This window comes from Sceloporus occidentalis, unplaced genomic scaffold (genome assembly GCF_023333645.1).
Source record: "Sceloporus occidentalis isolate IW3139 unplaced genomic scaffold, rSceOcc1.0.p SCAF_2, whole genome shotgun sequence".
NCBI lineage: Eukaryota > Metazoa > Chordata > Lepidosauria > Squamata > Phrynosomatidae > Sceloporus > Sceloporus occidentalis.
In genome coordinates, this window is record NW_028316982.1 from 6410731 (window position 1) to 6429425 (window position 18695).

General features: G+C 42.3%; 1 protein-coding gene across 1 annotated transcript in view; it reads left to right on the forward strand.

Annotated features, from left to right (window-relative positions):
• The window catches only part of LPP (LIM domain containing preferred translocation partner in lipoma), a 319004-nt gene that overhangs the window by 267496 nt on the left and 32813 nt on the right, over positions 1-18695 (forward strand). Inside the window, exon 10 of the mRNA XM_089508677.1 lies at positions 11628-11797. Within this exon, the coding sequence (XP_089364803.1) occupies positions 11628-11797 (170 nt within the window). The remainder of the gene's footprint in view (positions 1-11627; positions 11798-18695) is intronic.

Consider the following 18695-nt stretch of genomic DNA (forward strand, 5'->3'; position numbering starts at 1 on the left):
GAATCAATCCCATCCCAAGCAGCAACCTCTCCAAAAGGAGAAAGCAGAAGCACATAATCCCCTTGAGCAACATACATTAAAACGTTGGGACCAAAAGGTCAGGCAATGCCCTGTTCCACTTTAAATATGTGACAGCCAGCTAATGAGGCTAGCTGGGCTGATCAGCTGCTGGATGTAAATGAGCCTAGTCCAGGCTTTTCCATTGCTGCAGACAAACAGGCAACAAACCTCTGTGCAACGCTGACAGACATCTCTGAGTTTGTGCATTTCTGACCTTTGGGGTATTTTATCTGGCAACTTCTTGGCTTTAGACCCTGCTCAGGACTGTTTTTCCCCTTTGAACCTTGGATGGCCTGGACCATGCTTTTGCTTGTAAACCTTTGTAAGCCCCGAGACTGGCCTCAGTTCCCCTTCCCAGGTCCTGTTGGCTGTAGATGTTCTCACTTAGATGCTTGCCAGCCTCAAACAGGACACAGGATGTGTATAATAATAATAATAACAACAACAACAACAACAACAACAGAAGGTGATTGCAGAGGCACATTCTGTTGTAAAAGGGCCTTTCCTAGACTAAAATGGGCTGCTGGGACAAAAAAAGTAGCAAAAATGCCCACACCCTTCTTAGGGGGTAGTTGGGTACAAAGAAATGATTTAATTTTGTGGACGGGGATGCCACGGGAGTGTGTGGCCATCCTGAGGGCTAAAAGGTCAGATTGAAAACTGGGGATGGTCCCTATACCTTTAATGGTTTTGCAGAAGGGAGTTTCAGCAGGTGTTGCTTGTTACAAAAACAAGAAACACCTGTTGAAATTTCTCCTTCTATAGAACCACTAAAGGTACAGAAGCCTTCTCCAGATTTTACTGTACTAACCCTACCAGGATTGCCTGCTAGCCTGTGACAGGTACCTACCCCTGAAATAAGCCAAGGTTTGCATTCCTTGTCTGTGTCACCAGTCTGCTGGCTGTGAGCCTCCAGATGGTGTGGCCTGGTGGTCAGCCAGAAAATAAAATAAAACCCCAAGAGAGGCAAAGTAAAGAGGCCAATGATGTTGCCTCTTAATTTGCATTAAGCATTTTCTGCCGGACGATTTGATCGTGGCAGGCCGGATAGCCGCCCACTAATCATATCATTAGGTCAGATTTAGAAGGCTGCATCGTAGCTTATTAAAAGTCGGTTGAGAACAGATAGGTTTTGAATGGAGGGATCTAATTAACCTTGCTGGAGAGCTTCAAGGCATTGTATTAAGTCATGAAAATAATGTGGTCCAAATAATTACATTTGAAAAGCCAGACTAGCTCAGGAAAGGTCATTCAATGGGCTTGTTAGGAACCTTTGCTCACATGGCATTAGGCCTGCTACCCAACTTGGGGATTTCAGTTCCACTCATTTCAACGGTAGGGTTTTTAAAAAAATAATTGGGATGGATTACTGTTCTGTTTGAAGCATGGGAAGAAGGTAGCAGCTAATAACTCTGTGTTTCTACAGCGCTGCACGGCACAGAATCATAGAGTCAAAAGTGTCATCAAGGGCCAATTTGGTCCAAACACCATGCAGGAGTCCAGAGTTAATGCATTCTCAAAAGATGGCCAGTTTGGGCTCTGCAGTTTAAAGACTTCCATAGAATGTATTTATTCCATTAATTTTTATCCCACTTTTTCCCATATGAGTGAGTCTGCCACCCTTTGAAGTAGTCCATTCTACTCTTGGAAAATTCTTACTCTTACGAAGTTCTTCCCAATGTTTAGGTGGAAACTCATTTCTTCAATTCAAATCAACTGGTTCGTGTCTACAACACATGTATTCCTCTACCCATGATGGAAGTGAGTTTGCATTGCAACATAGTGCCTGTACAGTGGTACCCCGGGATACGAATTGCTCGCGTTACGAAATTTCCGGGGTACGAAAAAGTTAGATAGGAAAAAACTGTTCCGGGTTACGAAGATTTTTTCGGGTTACGAAATTTTTTTCGGCGCGAAATTCAAATCTGAAAGCGCGGCTAGCGGGCGGCTAGCGGCTTTCCAGCGCCTTTTCGGGTTGCGAAATTTATCGGGTTACGAACGGCGCCGCGGAACGAATTAATTTCGTAACCCGAGGTAGCACTGTACATTCATCCCACTTTTTTCTATCTTTTCTCTTCTGCTACCTAGCTGGGTTGGAAAACATGTCCCACTAAACTTTCCTAGGCACATTATTTTTTCAGATTGTCAGGATGAGGTGGGGATGGAGATAGCAAAACCACCAGCTTCTGTCTTGTTCATCAGTCTTCTCCCCAGAAGCCCCCACACCGTTCTCTTTCCTCTGGGGAACATGTCTAACTGGGTCAGTTATTGCCAGTTTCCCCACCACCTGTCTACATGATTCAGGTCCAAACCTCAATTCAAGTGTGGACTGTCTTCATGAGGGAAAACCAGTTCCACCTCATCCCTGGCTAAGCCGGTATAAAAATGCTGAGTTTTTTGCTCCGGATTTTGCAGGTACATCCAGAGTGCTCTGAAGTGAGACCAGGCAGCTTTTTAACACACATGTTCTGCTGTGCCTCCTAGTGCGAGTTGTTCCCTCTGAAGTCACAACAAGTTGCTAACCATGTAGTCAATGTTGCATGCCTTGTTTCTGACCTCAGATGGAGTGACCCGTGATGGTATGTGGCACGTTGGGTTACATATGTAGGCAGCTGCCTGATATCACTGTGGGTTTGTGGAGGTAATGGGTAGAATCCAAGGCAGCTTCGGGGCCAGCATATTCTGGCCATTATAAACAAGCCCTGGGAACACTGAACACTCAAAAAGCCAGTTGAAGTCTGAAGTGAGAGGGGCAATACTTTTTGAGTGGGTGTTGAAGACAGTAGTCTACAGTCAAGCCTGCCTGGGTTGCATAAAAAGAATATATATGCATGTGGAGTTTTATGCTATGTAACCGCAGAGTAGGACCTTGGCCAAACTTTGGAAGTAGGACTTTGGAAGAGACACTTAGATACTCCTTGTTGCCTTTTATCCTAATATCTACTGCAATCTTCAACCCCATAACTGCAGTTCATCCAAACATAACTTTAAATGCTAGCCCAGAAGCTGCCACACATGCACACCGTTACAGCATCCCACATCTTTCCATCCCACATCTTTCCTCACAGCAAATATCCACTAAGGTTGTTCCTCCTTCCAGCCCTAGAGGCTTAGAAAGTGAGTTCAAAACCAGGGCATCCACATCAACTGTGGCTCACACCAGCCCATGTCACCACAAGTTTGCTTGAAGGAAATTAGCAGCAATGTTTTGGGACTCAGGAGGATAGACTTGGGAGCCAAGAAAGCTTAGAAAGGGAAATTGTAGAAGCCTGCCGAGTTGTCATTGCAGCTGGATGTGTCTTGTTTGGGCAAGCCGACGTCTGGCAATGCACTGTGTTGACTGAAGCAGCATGGAGGGTTGCTACCAGTTATCAAAAGACCAATTCTTGCAAGGGGGAGTTGGCAGGAAGACATGCTGGGCATTGATCTGGTACAGGCAGCAAGGGCAGGAAATAGTGACTGCCAAGGTTTCTGCAGAAGTTAGGTCATATCCCTTGGGATATTGTCCACAGTATATGTTGAGCCATGATCATTCGGTGTGTTGTCACTTCCAAGCAGTAGAGATATAAATAAAATTTGCAGATTTTTCTCATCCTGAAGGAGAAAGGTGTCTTGACATGTCAGTACTCCCCATCAAAAAGTGGTCAGCTGCTGTGAGAGTTTTTTTTTCACATTGCAACATAATTGCCGGGTGGGGGGGAATCCATTTCTACAAAAACAAAAGATTTTAAAATGTTTGTTTAGTAGCTGAGATTCTACCTTATTTTTTTTAACATGCTGTTTTAATGTGATGGTTTTCCTTGTGCTTTAAAAGTGTATTGCAGTGGTTCCCAAACTTTGGCATTCCAGATGTTTTGGACTTCAGCTCCCCAAATTCCTGACTGTTAGTCAAACTGGTTGGGGCTCCTGGGAGCTGACATCCAAAACATCTGGCGGACCAAGTTTTGGCAACCTCTGGTGTTTTGTTTTTAGTTTATTCTCTTGTGACCCTCCTTGGGTCCTCATCCAGGAGAAAGGTGGTATATGAATTATGTATATATATATATAAAGAGAAAGAGATAGTGAGAGAGGAAGGTATGGTCAGAGAATGAGTGCACCCTCATTTCCTTCCCCCAGGAGCCTAGAGCAGCCATATCTTCACAGTCTGCATTGCCTCCCCCTCACCTCTCCTCCCCTCTGGGAAGAAAAAGAAGAAGAAGCCCCTCCTGGTTGGGATGGAGCACAGTGGCGAGACAATGCCCCTCCACCCCAAAAAAGGAATATATATCTGTATAAGCTGCACTTACATACTGCATGTCGCTAAGAAGTTGCCAGCTTATGATTGCTATTTGCTGTCACACCCAGGAATCTAGATAATGTGCCGTTGTTCGGAAAACTGATAATCCAGCACAGCAATTTGCTGTTTTTCAGCCTGACAATCAGCTTTGCCACGGTTGGGGGTGGAGGATGTGTTTACATTTGGCATTTGTTGTTCTTTGAGATCTGTGTCTCTTCCTAGCTCCATCCACTGCTTTTTCAGGGTGTGGGGAGATTGCCTTTTAGCACTACATTTTTGCAGATCATTTTTGGAGTGGTTCAGGAGGTGATGGCACTGAGAGGCATTAGCAATCAAATACACTTTCTCCCATTTAGATGAATGCTTAGAATCATGTGCTTCCTTTCCATCACCCAAAACCAGGCAAAATTGCTGGAGTGGAAATATTTTGAGATGACTTGAACAAACTGTACTTCCAGGTTCATAAGATAAGCCGTGCTGAATTGGACCAAAGGCCCATTCATCTGAATATTTTGTGCACAAAATGAATGGCCATAGCAGGATGTGAGTGTGACCAACATACAGAATATAAATCTTCAAATATTTTGTCCTTGCATAATATCTGTAGTTTTCTCCTCGTGTCAGGAAGAAATGAATTTTCTGTGCAGTTTTCACCTGATAGTTGCACATCCTGAAATAATTTAGAACATTATTCTGCCCAGAAATACCCGCTGGAATTCACCATCACAGTTAATGATTGCATAGCCTAGAGTTACACATCTGTATTCACAATCCTAATGTCGTCACGATTTTGGCAATAACACAGAGAAAATACAGGGATGGTAAAACTCTCCCAGTCCTGTATTACTGCAGCAGCTACTGTAAGCAGTGGGGGTCTGTTCTTTTGTCAATTAGGGTGCTGCAGACTGCCTTTTCTGCCCCCCTTCTACCAGTGATCTCTGGTGTGAGGAGGAATTGCAACATGGATCCTGCTTCTGATTGTGACACCAGAGATTGCAGGTGGGAGCAGGGTGGAAACACCAATCTGCTGTCACTTGATCAACAGAAGAACATCATCTCTCTCATACCAGCTGATGCCAAGTAAGTCAAGTGTTGGGCCAGGAGATCTACAATCTCAGGTCTAATATGCACTGCAGAAATAATGGAGCCTGACACCACTTTAACTGCCATGGTTCAGTTCTATGGAATCTTGGGACTTGTAGTTTCATAGGATATTTGACCTTCTCTCAGAGAGCTCCGGTAGCACAACAAACTTATAGACTCAGGGCAGCCATGGCTTTCTTTATTGAGTCTCTCCATCTGTAATTGGGGTCTTTTTCTTTTCCTACTGTCTCCTGCATCACCAAGATTAGTGCCTTTTAATATGGCCATTTGGCTTCCAGGGAAAGTTCAGGCTTGATCTGTTCAAGCACCCATTTATTTGTCTTTTTAAGCATCCATGGTGTCCATAGAACTCTTCTCTGGCATCAGATATCAAATGAGTTGATATTCTTCCTATCTCAAATGAGTTTTCTCCACTTTCCAGCTTCCACAACCATACAAAGAAATAGGAAATAGGCATGGGTAATCCTAACTTTAGTATTCAATGATACGTCTTTACACTTAAAGAACTTGTCTGGTTCCTTCTTAGTTGTCCTTCCAAGTTCTGGTCTTCTTCTGATTTCTTGACTGCAGTCGCCCTTCTGATTAAATGACTGAGCCAAAGTATGGAAAACTTGAACTATTCCAGCATCTTCATGGAGAAGGTGTACTGTGGCGCAGCGGAGACGTTGGTTATTGATGGCACCTTCAGAAGATGTCTTTAGCTTTTGGTGGATCTTGGGCTTTTCCCACAAAGAAAGAGTGGAAATAGCAACTCTGAAGGCTTTTCCCCTCCCTGCTACATTCAATATCTTTCGTTGTTGTGTTGTTTTTTAAGAAAGGAAAAAGTGATCCAGCACTGCTCCTTCTTAAAAAAAAGTTGTGATGCCCAGAGTGCTCTTACCCTTGACTGTCAAATTATCATCTCAGGCAGAAGGTCTTAAAAGATTAAGTGCTGGTCACTGATGGGCTTATCCTGGGAAGGGAAGTTGATCACTGGGAAGTCCAAGAAAGGATCTGGTGCAAGACAAAAAACTAAAGGAGTTGAAGACAGACTCTTGTTAGACTGTTGATTTGCGTTCAACGCTCTGTCCTAGAAATGCTGTTTTGTCATCAATATTTCTTCATTAGGAATAATGATTTTTCCACATTCCTTGCCAGTGGGTTCCCGGCCGTCCAAAAGCCGGATGTGTCATGAATCTCTAAAAAGCACTTATTGGAGGGACTCCTAAAGTGGCGACAATTAGAAAAATAGCAGCTGGCGGCTCAGGCGAAGAGGAGGAGGTGTACTGTGGCGCAGCGGAGACGGCGGTTATTGATGGCACCTGCGGGAGCCCTTAGGTGGATATTTCAGTCCGCTCTATTTACATAAGAAAGACATTGCAGCTCAGCTCTGCAAAGACGCCGTGTTCTGTTTCTTTGGCTGTTTGTCATGTGTTGCTTTGCAGCCAGGACAACACTCTGGGGCACAACGTGAGACATAGCATCCAAAAGATGTCTCATTGTGGTCCAAAGAAAAAGGAAGTGATCTCTCCTTCACTACTTAATTTTATAGCATTAATTCATTTCATTGTCTAGCTTATCCAATTACTTAGGAGTAAGGATAGACTAAGAAATCTGAGTCTATGCGTGAGTTTCCTTATGGAACTGGGTTGAACATTTTTGCCTGATGCAGAACATCTACCTTCAGTGGCACAGAAGTAGAGTTGCACATGCAATGTGATTGTGCATGACATTTAAACATTTCTGTCCCATGTGCTACCTAAAGATAACAGTACTGCTTACAATAAGACCAACCTGACTGATTTAAAACAACATAAACATAAAAACGGGCTGGCAGCCCATTGGGAATTATAGAAAGTAGGATTAGAGTCAGTAGAAGCAGATGTGAAAATTGTTGGAAGGAACATCGACAATGTAAGATATGCAGATGGCACCCTATTACTTGTAGAAAACAACAAAGACTTGGCATGAGTACTGATAAAAAGTAAGGAAGGAAAGGCAAAAGAGGGGTTATAGTTGAATATTAAGAAGACAAAAGTTTTACCACAGATGATTCACATAACTTTTGAAGTGGGTAACAAAGGCATTGAAATAGTTCAAGATTTCCTATACCTTGGCTTCATCATAAATGAAAATAGGGACTGTAGTCACGAAATCAGATAAAGACTGAGACTTGGAAGAGCAGCAACGAAGGAACTTGATAAGGTGCTCAAATGTAAAGAAATATCATTAGATGCTGAAAGAAAAATGGATGGGTTGGAGAGAAAATCAAGCCTGAACTCTCACTAGAAGCTAAATTGCCTAAACTGAGCCTGTTGTGCTTTGAACATATCATGAGATGGTGTGACTCATTGGAAATGGTGATAATGCTCAGTAAAGTGGAAAAGTAGCAAAAGAAGAAGGCTGCAATACAAGTGAATTGATTCAATAAAGGAAGCCATGGCTGTCCTGAGTTTGCAAGACCTGAGCAGGACAGTTCATAATTAGGACTCTTGGAGGTCTCTTTCTTTCAGAGAGTTGCCATAAGTTGATGTTGGCTTGGCAGCAAAATAGGAACAGCAACAAGAGTTGGGCTTACCCCATCGCCACTCACTCTTCTGCAGAGATTTATTTATTTGTTGGATTTATATCTCTCCTTTCTCCCAAAATGGGGTTCAAGGTGCCTTACAAAAATTTCAAAGGATAAAACCAAAGCATTAATGATAAAAGTTAGAAAATATTTAAATAGTACTAATATTAAAACTCAGCCTCGGGGGAAGACAATGGCAAACAGTCTGTCAGATAGTCTGGCCCCAAGCTGTACAAGATCTCAGCCTGTGATTTCTCTTTTTATACATTTATTTATGACCACCACCCCTTTTCATCCAAAGCAGAACTTGAGGCAGCTCACAATGTAGATTAATGGAAAATACAGCTAAAAACCCATTGCAATGGTAAAAATTGATTTTAAAGAAACATTAAATAAATTATCTCATGTAAAATGACACTAATTTAAAACAGTGAAATAGCATTTAAACAATATACAGTAGAGTCTCGATTATCCGACATAAACGGGCGGGCTGATAGTTGGATAGCCGAAAATGTTGGATAATCCGGAGGGTCCAAGAAAAGCCTTGAACTCACTATGAATTGCAAACGTATTGAAGTTTTATTGCAGTAACAGTAAAAGTAACGTTGCAGTAACGTTATAGGAATAACATTGTAATGTATAAACAGTCCTCTAAAAATGTAAAGAAATCACTGATCAACATTGTGATGTACAATATGTACTGTATAAACAGTTCAATCCTCTGAAAATGTAAAGAAATCACTGAGCAGCAATGTTGGATAATTTGAAACGTTGGATAATCGAAGGTTGGATAATCGAGACTCTACTGTATATAAGTACATCATGCCACACTGAAAGGCCCTTCTGCCATAACTAGTTAACTGTGCAAAGCCTGTTTAAATAGAAAGCTCTTCTCCTGCTAGCAAAAGGAAAGTAGAGAAAGGGCCAAACTCCCAGGATTGTGTAGGATGGGGCCATGGCAGTTAAAATGGTGTCAACCTGCATTATTTCTATAGTGTAGATGGACCCTTAGTGGGATGGAGATTAGGGTCCCTTTCACCCTGTGCAGTTTTATTACTATGATTCTGCTGTAAATGCCTTGGAGGCCTTCTAATGTATCCTGGGATTTATAGTTTGGGGAGGCACTAGAGCTCACTGACAGAGAATTCTAAACCCCGCTCCCTAAACTGCAGATCCCAGCATTGCATAGGACAATGTCATGGCAGTTAAAAGTGGAATCATAGCACAATGACTGTTGTTTAGGGAGGTGCTATAGCTCTCTGAGCAGTCATTCTAAATACAGTCAGTTGTCCACATTCACAGATTCAAGCATCCACAGTTTGACCATATTTTAAAAATATATAAATTCCAAAAAGCAAGCTTTGATTTTGTCATTTTATATAAGGGACACCATGTTACTGTGCCATTGTATTTAGTGAGACATGAACATCCATGAATTTTGGTATCCGTGGGGGGAACTGGAACCAAATGCCAGCGGATGCCAAGGTCCCATTGTATTTCAGCCTAAACTGTTCTTTCAGTGTTTTTGGTTAAAAAAAAAAGAACAACTAAAGGGCCCTTTGACAGTATACAAAATTATAGCAGTATGATTCCACTTTAATCACCACAGGGACATTTTGGGGAATCCTTTGTACTTTGCTGAGGCAGTAGACCTCTCTGGTTGAGGACTCTAAATGCCCCTTCCTCAACTGAATATCCTAAAAATCAATAAGATATTGCCATGACATTTTTTTAAAATTAAATATTTTATTATACAGTACAAAACACAAACATACAGCAATACCAACATATACCAACACTAAAAACAAACAATACAAATACAAATTACATATTATTATTATTATTATTATTATTATTATTATTATTATTATGCTTTATTTATGTAGTACTGTAGATTTGCACAGTGCTGTACATACAATATCCACATATATCCTATCTATTTATATAATTAGATAATTCTTGAAAATATTTTTTCCCAGTTGAAGGGCACTTTATATATAATCACAGTTTATTACTTCTCTTTCCATCTGAAGTTTTCTCTAAGGACAACTATATTGTTCCATATCTTATATTATAACATAAATTTATATATCACTTCATCTTTCTAAATCATTATCCACTTCTCTATACAGTATTTGATTTCTACGTATAGCCATGGCATTTGAAAGTGGAATCATAGTGCTATAATTGTGCAATGTGGAAGGGCCCCTGGCTTGTTTTATATGTAACATTAGGTTCCCCTTAGTTTTTTTGTTGGAGACTCTCAGTGGTGCTTTTAAGCAAAGGCACACAGGTGATTGAATATGATTGTTTTGCACACACTAAAACAACCCCAAAGTTAATTTTTATTCATATTGGGAAACCAGAGTTGATATTTAAAATTAAAAAAAAAACAAACAGAAACGCTGAGATATGTTGGCACTTGTTCTGTTTCATGCAGACTGCCTCATGAAAATGGAACCATGTTTGGGTCCCTGGGAAGATTCTGTTCTTTCTCTACTAGTTACCCTGGAGGAAAGCATTGAGTAAAATATTATGCTAATGGTTCTTAATTTCATCTCTCTCATTGAGGGGCATTAACAGCTCCCCAGGGACAGTTCTTTTCTAAGAGGAACAGCATGGCTGTGTGTGTTCCAAGTCTGTGCAAATTGTAGAAGAACGGCTGCCCTTTCCATCGAGGGAACCAAGAAACGTATAAGTACAGCTTGAGTCTAACTTGCCCAGAATTCCAAAATCTGAAGCATTCCAAAATCGTCCACATGGGTGGCTGAAACAGTGACCCCTTTGCTTTCTGATGGTTCAATGTACACAGACTTTGTTTCATGCACAAAATCATTTATAATATTATCTTTAAAATTACCTTGAGGCTATGTGTATAAGGTGTATACGAAACATAAATGGATGTCATGTTTAGACTTGGGTCCCACCTCCAAGATATATCATTATGTATGTACAAATATTCCAAAATCCAAAAGGGAAAAAAAACCCTCCAAAATACTTCTGATTCCAGGCATTTTGGAAAAGAGAGAATCAACCTGTGTATCTTTCCCCGATGTTCAAACATTAAGAGCTTGCCCAGTTGCAAAGGAGCTGAACAAACCCAGGTTCAACAAGTATACAAGCCCAGCTACATCCCAAACACATACAGACACAGACACACAAAGAAACACATGGACACACTCTTCTGCCCTCTCTTTTGTTAGCAACTCCTACCAGACTTTGATCGCCTTCAGACAAAATTGGCTGCTTGTATTTGAATTGGAGAAGATCTTTATTCTCTTGCAGCACATTAGAGCTTGAAGTTATGACTTGAAAAGAGCCCTTGGAATTCATATGTAGTAGGGATGGAAGTGTGAAACTATTGAGTGCTATAGTCACTGTTGCTTTTTGTTTTCATTACCACGATTATTGCTGAATTGGCCTTGGTGTGATAATCTCCACAGAGTTGGAAGGGACCAAAGGGGTCAGCTAGCCCGGCTCCATGGAGTCATGCTGGAGTCATCTGCTTGGTTACTGTTGGAACCAAGGTGCCTTACAAGGTGATCCTCACCCCGAGAGGGCTTCCCTTTCTGTTGCATGAAGATCATAAGCCAAAGTGTGGCTAACTGATTTATGTGTCTCTTTTCCCCCTTCCTCCAGGCCGCTGTGCCCGTTGCGGGGAGAATGTCGTTGGGGAAGGAACCGGGTGCACAGCAATGGACCAGGTCTTCCACGTGGAGTGTTTCACTTGCATGACCTGCAATAACAACCTCCGGGGCCAACCTTTCTATGCAGTGGAGAAGAAAGCCTACTGTGAGCCCTGCTACATTGTGAGTACAACTTCACCAATTCTTTTTGCTCCTCATTTTCCGCAGCAGTTCATTGGTTTGTTTGTTCCAAATGCTGTTGAAACCCCATCATCCCTAACCCCTGCTGGCTAGAGATAATGGGACACAGACTCCAGCAACAACAAGAATATTATGTACAGTACAGAATTCTCTATCATGTTCTACATTGTGTAACTTTAAATTAACTATACTTCAGAGGTACTAAGAGATCCTCCTACTGTCTGTACAGGCCAGAATGCTTCAGGAACATCCTGGAATATTCTGACCCTAAATTTGCCTCCAAGTCCACACATTACTTGGGTACTCTGGTGCAATGCCAGGCTGTTTGTACATGTGCTGGGCACCTCATTCTGACCAATTATGTTTAAAATTACTGACTCGCACCACTGGCAGTGGGTGGCACAGTGGGACATGTGTATGTGAACACCTGCCCAGCTTCACTCAAGAGGGCTCCGGATTTTCTAAGAAGATCTGGAGCAAAAGGTGAGTTTTTACAGTCCATTCTAAGGATGGTATAACATGGGTTCGGTGCTCCATTGGCCATACGTCATCAGAAGTGTTCACACCATTATTTATTATTATTATTAACCTTTATTTATGAAGCGCTGTAAATTTACACAGCGCTGTACATGCAATCTTTTTAGTTAGACGGATCCCTGCCCTCGGGCTTACAATCTAAAAAGACACGACACAGAAAGAGAAGGGAGTGGTGGAGGGAAAGGGTAAGAATCGCAGAATCGCAGATTGATCCTTGCATCATCTGGACTGGATGCGGGGAGGACGTGTTATTTTACCATGTGGGCACCGACAAGAGTATACTGATAACACTTTAGTTCTGATGTGCTGCAGTCATTTTGCCAGTTCCCATATGTCATAATGTCACAGCAGCCTCTTGCTAAATGCTGCAACACTCCTCACTTCTATTTCACTGTAGATATAAGTTGACTTATGAAGACACAAGACCCCAACTGAATTCTGGCTTTAAAACAATAAAAATAATAGCAACATTTATCTGTCTATCTATCGGTCTATCTATCTATAAAACTTGCATCTGAAGAATACAGACGTCTACAAAAGCTCATGCTATCAACTTCTTTCTTTCATTTAGTCTCAAATATACTACAAGATACTTTACATATCTATCGTATCTGTCTGTCTGTCTCGTTTTATTAAAACATTTCACTTCTGCCCTTTATCACAAGATCTTTCAGGGCAGCATTCAATACAAACTACTTAAAACATGTCCAGATTAAAAGCATAAATAGCCTGAAAACCCCACCAAAAAAAACTACAAAAGCATAAAAAATTTGTTCAGTATAAGCAACGGTCGCCCGCCCCAGAGTGCTCTGGGGCTTGCCCGATTCCCTATTGGTGCGCGGGGGCCGAAGGGGCAGCCCTTCTGCTCCGTGACGCTCTGGGAGCCGGTTTCGTTGGTGCGGGGCTTCCAGTCCTCCAAGGCTGCCCATTGGTGGGCTGGGCCTTGGAGGCGGGGCCCCGCACAGCACGCAGGGAGGGAGGGCCTAGGCCTATATAAGGCCATGTTGCTGGCCCCTTCCCTCAGTCAGTTGCTTGGCTTCGAGCAGAGCAGAGCCAAGCTGTGGAAGGGAGCAAGTCTTGGTGCTTTGCACTAGGCTTAGCTTGGGCCTATATACAACTGTTTTTGGCCTGATTGCTCTCTTCTGAGAAAGTCTGGTGGTAAGAATTCGAGGTCACTACAGGTTGTTAGGTGGTTTTTAGTCACAACTCAGCGGCAGCATAGGCCAGGATCTGCACGTTGTGGTACCAGGGCTATGGAGCTCTGGTTTGGGAGTCAATAGGTACCCGGGGGCGAATAGGGCAGGCGTTTGGCCATTGCAGGGGCCAGAACGCAGGAGCGCCTCCCGGTGACTAGGGGCTTTGTGAATTGGTGAACGCAAGACAAGGTTTGCGGTCAAGTTGTGTTCCTTAGCCCCTAAGTCATCCCAAGCACCGGGTGGGTGCCCGGTTTGAATAATCAGACTACATCGGGTGGTTTGATTGCACAGATCCTGACCTTATGCTTTGTGCCAACCCTACCAATTGTTTGCAAATAAAGTTGTGGCCTTACTTCCAACATGTTGTACTGTGGTTATTTGACAACAACATCTGAGGCAAAAACGTATTACACACAACAGTAATTAAAGCCACTTTGGAAGCAAATGTTGAAACCACTTTAAAACTACAGTTTCAGAAACCATGTGTATTTTGACTTGAAATAAATTACTCTTTATTTGTATTTATAGCCTGCCCGTTTTGCATTAATGAAACTCCAGGCGCCTTACAGATTATTAAAACCAGCACAGATTGGAAATCATACTAAAACAGTAGTATATGTTTCTCTCTCTGTGTGTGCGTGTACATTGTTAGATTAAAGGCTTCACTTCTACACCACCTGCTTTCTTAAGACTTTCTCTTGTTTTATAAGGACCTGAGAGTCTTGTTATAGGGAGAATGAAAAGACTTGGGAGAATAGCGCACTGGGTTCTCAGAACGTTCTGAGAACACGATGAGAACGGAACACATTTAAGAATACCGCACGTATGTGTTCCAATCGGGTTCTCAGAACGTTCTAAATGTGTTCTGCATGTGTTCCAGGAGGGGACGGATTAAATGTGTTCCCAGAGAGCTGTAACTTTCTGAGAACGTTCCAACAGAGGTCTGTGCAGTATTCTTATCTGTTCTCAAATCCGTTCTCTCATTCCTCCGTCTCCTGATTGGCTGAAAGAATGACAGGCAGGGAGGCAGGCAGGAGAGCCTTCTCCTCCTTCCCTCCAGGAAGGAACCCACAAAAGCTCCTCTGTTTGGAGCACCACACAAAAGCAAGCAAACTCCCAAAATTCCATAGCAAAGAGCCAGACCCTCTCCCTCTTGTTCTCTGCCCTGGTCCCCTCTTTCCCTCTCTCTTTCTCTCTCTTTCCCTCCTTTCCTCTTCTCTCCCTTGTCCCAACTTCCTTCCCTTCCCTTCCCTCCCTCCTTCTTTCCCCCCTCACACACACACACACACACACACACACACACACACACACACCTTCCCTCACTGCAGTTGCTCGCCTGCCTGCCTGCCTGTCATTCTTTCAGCCAATCAGGAGATGGAGGAACGAGAGAATGGATTTCTCTCAGCTTGAATGGACCTCGGTGGAATATGTTCTGGGAACGGTTTCAAGAAAAAGAAAGCGCTGTGCTGTAAAATGCGTTCCAATCACGTTCTGATCACGTTCCAGTTTACTCAATGCGGTAATATCCGTTCCAGGAACGTTCTCATCACGTTACGATGCAGAACGTTCTGAGAACGATATGCAATAATCTCCTTGGAAAGGGTGCAATGAAAACTTATGGAGAAAGAAGAAGCTTGGAAAGATCCTTCATCACCTGAAACCCACCGAGGCTAAATAGCTCTCCAATCTCAGAAGCAATTTTTGCTTGCTTCTTACACACTGGAATGACACATTTGAAAAGTTTTCTTCCTCCTGGCAAGATTGCAGAGCTGTGCATGCTCTGGGGGATATTCTTCCACCTTTGCAGAATTTTTCATGAAAATTTCACCTGAGCAAAATACAGAGGAGATTGGGTGGAAACTATAGTTTTCTGCACAAAACCTCTATCCTTTTTTGTACAAATTGAATTGTTTTTGGTAGAAACAAAATTTTTGCAAAGAAGTTCCAAAGGGAAGGAAGGAAAAGAAAAGAAAAAGAGGCAAGGGCAGGTCAAAGTCAAGAACTTGACCATGGGCTTCATTATTATTATTATTAGTAGTAGTAGTAGTATGCTTCTTCTCATATTTGTGGGTATTCTTTACATCCGTAGGATGTAACCTGTTCTCAGTACTAGCAGTTTTGAAGCAGAGGGCTTTCAAAGAGCATCCATTGTGAAAAAAAAACAAAATGATGGACTTGATAGACCTTTGCCCTGATCCAGCAAGGCTTCTCTTATGTTCTGACGTTTTGGGCATGATAGAGAAGGAGGCAGGGTCTCCGCTAGAAAATATGAGAAGTCCTGTCAAATCTTGGAGTAAGTCAGATCCTCACACATTCTTCAGATCAGTGGTGAGCAGCTGCAGAGTCCAAGGCAATTTTTTTTTATCCCAGGACCAACTAGGAGTTGCTAGAATGCCCCAAATGGTCCCCAAACACCAGAAATATCCAGATGTCCACTTCCGGTTTTCAAAAATAAATAAATAAATAAAACAGTTTATTTTTGAAAATATTAGATAATTCAGGGAGTCCCACAGCCTATTTAAAGGGTGACCCCTTATCCCTGGGAGCAGAAGGAATTGCTCCTCTTTTTGCACAAGAAAGGGCAGTCCAGAGGTTCTGGAGGGGTCCAAAACACACACCCTCAGAAGAGCCTGGGCAGATTTCACTTCAAACATGTCTTTGGCCTGCCAAGAAACTCTTTACAAGAAATATTAATAACTCACAAGATTTGTCCTTCAGTAAGAGCAAAAATGTTAGTGCTTTTTCTTTCGTTCATTGGAGGGGGGGATTGGGGGCAGTTCAGTTTTCAAGAGCTGTGACACAGAAGTAATTTTTCATGTGCAAAAAAAAAATCCATTCAGAAAACACAGTTTTTGCAACAATTTTTTTCTGCACCAAAATAATCTACATTTTTTTTCTTTTTGCAAAATGTTTGATGCACATTTGTTTCCAAGCAGGGTCCTAAATATGGAGGAAAATATTGAGAAATACACAAAAGCACTTGCAGTATTTCCCAGTGACCAAAAAAATGTTATTGTTGTTCTTCTTGTTGTTGTTGCCAAAACCAAATAAGTAAAGGCCGAATAGATGGAAATTTGCACAGGAAAGTGAAGATAATTAAGCATCGATGTGAATGTGTGACAGTCTGCAGCAATTCTCACAATACACTTAGGTGTAGACTAGCCCCAGATAGTGTCTTCTGGTTACAGACATACAACTCCTTCATATTCACTAACACTACACAGTCATAACAATGGCACTGTTGCCATGAGGGCAAATGCTGCAGTCACAGTGAGCGAGGGAGATCTGTTCAGGTGGCAGTTGGGGCATAGAATCATAGAATTGGAAGAGACCACAAGAGCCATCCAGTCCAACCACCTGCCATGCAGGATCTCAAAGTCATAAGCATACGGAAGATGATATTTCCATCACCATCCCTCCTGTAATGAAGAAATCTTCTGAACCAGGTGCGAGTTGTCTCCACACCACCGCCGTCACTGCTCCCTCGCTGAATCTGCTGCAGTTTGGAGATCCATCTGTATTAGGCAGCCTAATAATGGTCTGCGATTATTTAATCTCGTTACTTATACACTTCATTAGCCTGAGTGAATTGTTGGCCAGGGTTCAGGAAGCTTCCTCTGTTCGAAGATAAAAGGATGAGCAAGAAAGCACAGAAGGATCCTCGTCCTCTCTCGTCCTCTTTCAGATTTATCATCCCATCTTTGTTAAGGCATAAAAGAAGGGTAATTGGTTGGATGAAGGAGCCCGATACTCAGTACCACACTGAGCACTGAGGCTCAGATAAAAACATTTAGTGTTCCTTCCGCAGCTTCTGTGTTGCCCAAAACAACTGGCAAAGAGGCCCCAAAAGGGCTCAGAAGAATAGGAACAGAATAAAATAATACAGAACAGGATAGAATGGCAGGAGAGAAATGGAACAGAATAGGGTGGGAATGGAAATAGAATGGAATAAGAATAGCATAAAATAGGACAGAGCTGTGTTGGCCATATAGCAAATCCAATAACATAAAAAATCCACCAAACAGAGGTACCTTTATTGGGCCAACCAAAATGCATAGTATACATGTTTCAAAGTTCCACTGGCTACATCATTTAGCAAAGGTGTTAAAAACCATACAGGAGAAAAAAATTGAACATGTAAGTAATAGGCCTATATTTTTCTGTTTTTTTTTTCTTTTTGTGTTGCAAATGGATGTTAAATTTCTTAGACCAGGGGTAGGCAACCTGCGGCCCAGCGAGGCCTTGGGACCGGCCCCAGTCCGATCCTGCCGCCGATTGCCGCCAGGGCCTTTGGCGTCTCGCGCAAGTGGCATGGTGGGGCAGTTGTCTATAGAAGCCTCAGAAACATGCATTTATCTTAACATTTTTTAATAAATCAGCAATTTTTTTCGCGTGTCCTCCATTTTTTATTTAAAAAGTGCCCTCCATTTGAAAATGTTGTCCTACATTTGTCCCAGTTTGTTTATTTATTTAATTTTTTAAAAATTTATTTAATTATTTATTTTTTGGCTTTGGCCCCCAGTTGTCTGAGGGGCAGCAACCCGGCCCCCGGCTCAAAAAGGTTGCCTACCCCTGTCTTAGACTGTGAGCATCTCCCAGTAGCCACATGTCCAGAAAGAGGAGATGCCAGCCTGCAAGAGATAGCCCTCCATACCAATTGAAGTGAGAACAAAAACAGCAAAATGCAGGCCAATTACTAACATCTTCAGTTTTTTTTCTCCTGGATGGTTTTTGCCTGATGAAGAAGCCAATGGAGCTTTGAATGCTTGCAACATGTAGATTGTGCATTTTGGATGTCCCAATAAAGGTATCACTGTTTGGTGGGTTTTGGATGTTGCAGGATAGAAATTAGGATGGAATAGGAAAAGAATAGGAATAAGAATAAGATAAAATGACAGGATAGAAAGAGAGGAGGAGGTTTTTTTTCTCTTTAAAATACTTTTTAAAACCTGGAATGGACTCACTTCACTACTAACATGGAGACCAACATCTGTCAACAGTGAGCCTCTCTGCCACTCCTACCAGTAATAACCCTCGGATGAGGGAGAGGAAGAAGTGATGTAAACTCCACATCATTTTCCTCGCCTCATGAAAGCCATGGAATCAGTTGCTTAGAATGAGAAGCAGGGCAGCAGCCGTGGTGGGCC